General features: G+C 37.9%; 1 protein-coding gene across 1 annotated transcript; it reads right to left on the reverse strand.

Moving 5' to 3' along the window:
• Positions 1-350: 350 nt before the first annotated feature.
• Positions 351-4,318, reverse strand: LOC146139884 (baculoviral IAP repeat-containing protein 2-like). Its single transcript, XM_083392084.1, has 3 exons — positions 2,973-4,318; positions 2,113-2,524; positions 351-1,539 (listed from the first exon to the last, which is right to left on the reverse strand). The coding sequence occupies exons 2-3, from the start codon at positions 2,313-2,315 to the stop codon at positions 774-776; spliced, it is 969 nt and encodes a 322-aa protein (XP_083248210.1). The 5' UTR covers positions 2,316-2,524; positions 2,973-4,318; the 3' UTR covers positions 351-773.
• Positions 4,319-4,824: the final 506 nt, after the last annotated feature.

Consider the following 4,824-nt stretch of genomic DNA (forward strand, 5'->3'; position numbering starts at 1 on the left):
ACAGCCCTTTCAAATATATGACCCATTCAGCATATAAAAGAGATATTGTTGTATTGCTCGAAATGACGACATTTGTATTTTAATACAACAAAACTTAAACTTAGCAGACTTTGAGTTACACCATATGCAACATGCCATATTTGCATAGCGCGGCCTATCGGCTGAGAAACGTTTCCTAAAACTAAAAAAACTACTAAAAACGAAAAGAAAAAATATCCTTACCCAGTAAATGTTGTTATAAAAATATAGTTTAAAGGCGCATAGGCTAGGCCCCCTCCCTATAAATTCGCCCCTGGTGCTAACTGATCTGTAAAGTTTCCCCCTTTTGCCGTTAAATTATCGTCTATTTATTAATTATTTGCTTTGTTAACAATTTTAACTTTTAATTTTTACGATTTGGATAATATCGCCTTTGGATTTATATAAAAATTGTAAGACAAATCCTTATTCTGTTCCACAGTTTTTCGATACATGTATATTGTCATAATTTTTTTGTATCATAGGAATTTGAGTTATGTATAGTATTGACGTAATATGTATTTCTATGATAATCAAATATTTTTTACCCGTTTAACCATTTTTCTTGTTGAAACAGTCTTAAAATTAAATTTAGAATAACTTGTTCGTTCGCAAAAATCAATATATTATTTTGACGGCGATCTGGTAAACTGAAAAAATAAACACTAACAAAAATACACTGTAGGTAAATAAGGGAAAAAAGAGGGAAACATCACAGTAAGGATTGCATAACTTAAACGGTTGGTCTCGTAGGTTTAGTAAGTGTGACACGTATATAAAACAATCTTCTCAATTTTGGCGCGGCAGATCGGGCAGTTTCGCAACACGGAGCCGCAGTCGATACAGCAGCAAACGTGGCCGCAGCCGAGCAGCACGCAGTTCCTTTCTTTATCTAAGCACACTTGGCACAGGCGCTCCTGCAGTACGCTATCTAGCTTCTTTTGGATTGCTTTACGGTCCAAGTCGAGAACATTAGCGGTTTTGTTTAGCGGCGTCTGTCTAGTAATGGCCGGGGTTAGCTTCTTGCTTCCCGCTGTTTGAATCAAAGTGACAGGCATTTGAGGCGGGGTTGGTAAAAGATGGTGGCCATTGCTGGCAGTTGCGGGATAGGAATAGGTATTTTGCGGTGGGGAATCACACGTGTCCATCACCTCGCACTGCTGGCTGCTTTCGTCGACAACCTGCTGCTCCTCCATTTCGGCCTCGAAGCTCTGAATAGCCTCGACCAGTGCAGCAACTGAGGAAAACTCGCACCCGTTCTTTTGTATCTCATTCGCAACAACGGTCTTTACTGTGTCCAGCTCGAATCCGAAGTTAAGCGCTTCCTTTACGATTTCGGTTTCCATGGCCGAGGGCAGCTTAGCGGCCAAGGGGCTTGGGACAACAGGTTTTGACCCACCGCTGTCGTCGGCGGCCAACCGGCTAATTGGGACGACGTCGTAGGGACGCTTGATGTCTGGGAACCTTTCCGCAACTCTGGCCACGTAATCGATTCCTTTCGACTTCAGCACGAATTCGCAACTACACAAAGAAATAAATATACTGTAAAACGTCCGCTTTAATTTGAAATGTGGAGTCAACTAAAGTTTAACAAATTTAAATGTACATTTTTTTTCTTTTGTACACAGTGGAAACATCATTATTTAAAACACAGCAAAATAGCATGCTTTGAAGCCCGTTTGTTTATTCAGAAAATAAGCAATTTGCTCACTTTCATATGTAGGTAGGGCGATTATTTTTCAACTTATTTTTGAATTTGTCAAAATTTACACGTTAGGTCAAAATTCGTCAAAATAATCAAATTCGATTAAAAATGCACATAAATCGTTTACAAAATTAAAAAAAATATAGTCGGCTCTTTGTAATTGTCGTTCAGTTAGTTTTAAATTATAAATATAACCAACGTCTTTCTTTTCTATGGTATTTTTTAGTATAACTGATTTGTGTTCGAAAGGTAGTCAGTAAAATATTAAAAAGCGTGTGGCCGAGGACGCCAAGACCCTAATACAGTACAACAATATGTTTTTTACATCAATATTTCTAATAGGTCAAAATGATGCTTTATATATATATATAAGTGAAACTTCGACTTACTGAGGGTACCACTTGGCGTGTTCGAACCAGGGGTCGTCGTTTCGCTCGAAGTTCTGCAAACCGCCGTTGCAGTAGTGGCACTTGACCCGGTCACGCTGGCCAATGTAATACAGACCAGCCTCGGCCATTTGCTTAGCAGTGGCAGCCGTCTGATTTGGCCAGCCTTTTAAAAAGGTTCGAATTCGATTTCGAAAGGTTTGCATTTCAGGAGCGCGCGGGTTGAGGCATGGAAAGATTTCGTTCGGCGAACTGCTGTCAAAGGAAAAAAAGGCGCGTTAAACTAAAATCGTTCAAGCGTGTCGTTGCGTGACGCACGACATGTTGCGCAATGAATCACGTGATATAGGCTTACCGTTGACTAGTCGAACAAGCGTGTCCATTGTCGCAAGGATGTGTGTGCTTGCATTTCTGGCTAAAAAATAACAAAAATACTTTTAACACCGTAAAAATTATAACTATATCACTAAAACAAGGTAATAGACACGTTTGGAAAGCACTGTTTGACAAATACTATAACCAAATACGGCTATTAGATAATGAATTCCAAAGCCAAAAAGGACGAGTAGATCGACAGCATCTTGATAAAGACGTTTCGATACAAACTTGTATCATCTACAGTTAATGTTTTAACTGTTTGAATGATTTAACACATTAACTGAAGATGATACAAGTTCGTATCGAAACGTCTTAATCAAGATGCTATCGATCTAATCGACCTTTTTGGCTTTGAAATTCATTATCAAACTACGTTACAGATTCGTGCATAGTGTACCCTGGGCTACATGTTTTTTATTGGGTTTACGGACCAACTTAACGTAACTTTGTTACCACCAGTGCCTGTAACATTTGCTTTAACTGACCTGTAGTTTAATTCATTCGGAAATCCAACGCTCTGAAGCTTTGATTGCATCATTTTCACTGTTCTTTGATATTCCAAGCAACCACAGGCTTGTAACAAATGGACACGCTTGTCTATCGGTGCAGTAGTTTTAAATTACGCTAGTAACTGTTCTGTGTGGCATAAAACGTGCTAAGTCTCAATTTATGTAGGCTATATACACTGAGCACCGCATATACGTTCACCCGGTGATTTCCCCGCCAGTCTTTTCAAGGGTATTCACCGAAAATTTTCCGGGCGGTGCCTCGCGCCTGCGTCATTGCATCACCAAATAAAGCTGTAGTGAAGGACACATGGGTTATGTGTTGTTGTCCAAAGCTTCGTAAATCCCGAAGTTATTTTATTACTACTATTTACGACTTCATGTGAAATCAGCATTGTTAATTTCTCCGTACATACATAATTAATGTTAACTAAAAAGTCAAGTATCAATGACATCTGGTTTTGCGAAAGGAATGTTCTAAAGTCCAGCAAATTCGGCAAGCTATCAAAGCAAGTCAACAAAACAGTTTTCTTAAGGGCGCTGGTTAAAAATACATGCTAGTAAATTCCAGACCCTTCTTTTTTTCAAACTCAACGTGATTCGAATTTGTCGGGCAAAACTGAGCAACAAAGCCATGACGAAAATTTCATAGTGAAAGTCATAGGCATTTAGGCCGAGGCCAACGGACATCTGTAACAAAGGATGGCCCTGAGAAATTCGTCACAAGTGCCAAAAAACAAGGTAAACTGTAAATCAGTCGTTTAATGAGAACCAGCATGTTCCATCTTTCTGTAATTTATACGACTCATTTTATCTGGGTTTCAAAAAATTTTGATGAAACTGAACAATGCCGACACATTGCCCAGGATTCTGACTTTTTAATTATACCTGCTGCTAACAGTGCACCTTTTATTTAAAACAAGATTGTTTTCTTATTAACCAATAAGTTTATTATAAACTGCAGATTTTATGTCAAAATTCATACAGGTGAAAACATATTATACCGGGGTTATAAACAAGTTATTTTAAAGTGACTTAAGTCCCAGTCAATTCATTTAGAAAATAACTTAAGTCAAAGTTAAGTAATTTCAAAAAGTAATAAGAAGTCCGAGTCCAAATAATCAGTTGCCCAAGTCAAGTCCCATTCAAATATTATTAGAGCAAGTCAAATCAATTAAAAATAATGAAAAAAGAAAAACACTTAATTTCAACCAAAGATTTGACCAATGATAAATATAGCATAAGGAGTAGGCTACTTTCGCATAAACAATAATAATGTTTTGTTTTTATATGGAAACAAATGTGTCTTGCTTCTATATTCACCTTTTGTTTTCTTTTTTTAATTCGCTAAAAACAAGGCAATTTTATGCTGCCCATGGCTTCGCGAGACCCTTTATAAAAGCGAAATTAAGATAAACCAGACGGGAATTGCCCGACGCTTTTTCTGGGGAAACACCGAAAAATAACCAGTCGTTAAACGGGCAAGCGGGTACTGAGTGAATAGGGAAATTTGCGTCGGGAACAGAAACGCCTGGTATTGTCGATAAATAGTAAATTTTTAAATAACAACATTTTGGAATTTTCATTGTAAGGAAGAAAAAAATTAGACGCTTCCCGCTTTTATCGTTTTACACATTTTATTGTTGTTTTAACTCTCCACGTATTAAATACAAGTGTAACACGCCTCATGTAGTTTCAGGAATCCGACAGGGCGTTAAATAGAGGGTCCAGTATTTTTGGCGTGACAGAAGTTTGGGTCGTGACGGAGTTTTTTTTTTTGAAAACAAAAATGGCGACGGGTTTTACAAAGTTTGACAATCACGAACAAAGT

Source organism: Ascidiella aspersa, chromosome 6 (genome assembly GCF_963924565.1).
Source record: "Ascidiella aspersa chromosome 6, kaAscAspe10.2, whole genome shotgun sequence".
Taxonomy (NCBI): Eukaryota; Metazoa; Chordata; class Ascidiacea; order Phlebobranchia; family Ascidiidae; genus Ascidiella; species Ascidiella aspersa.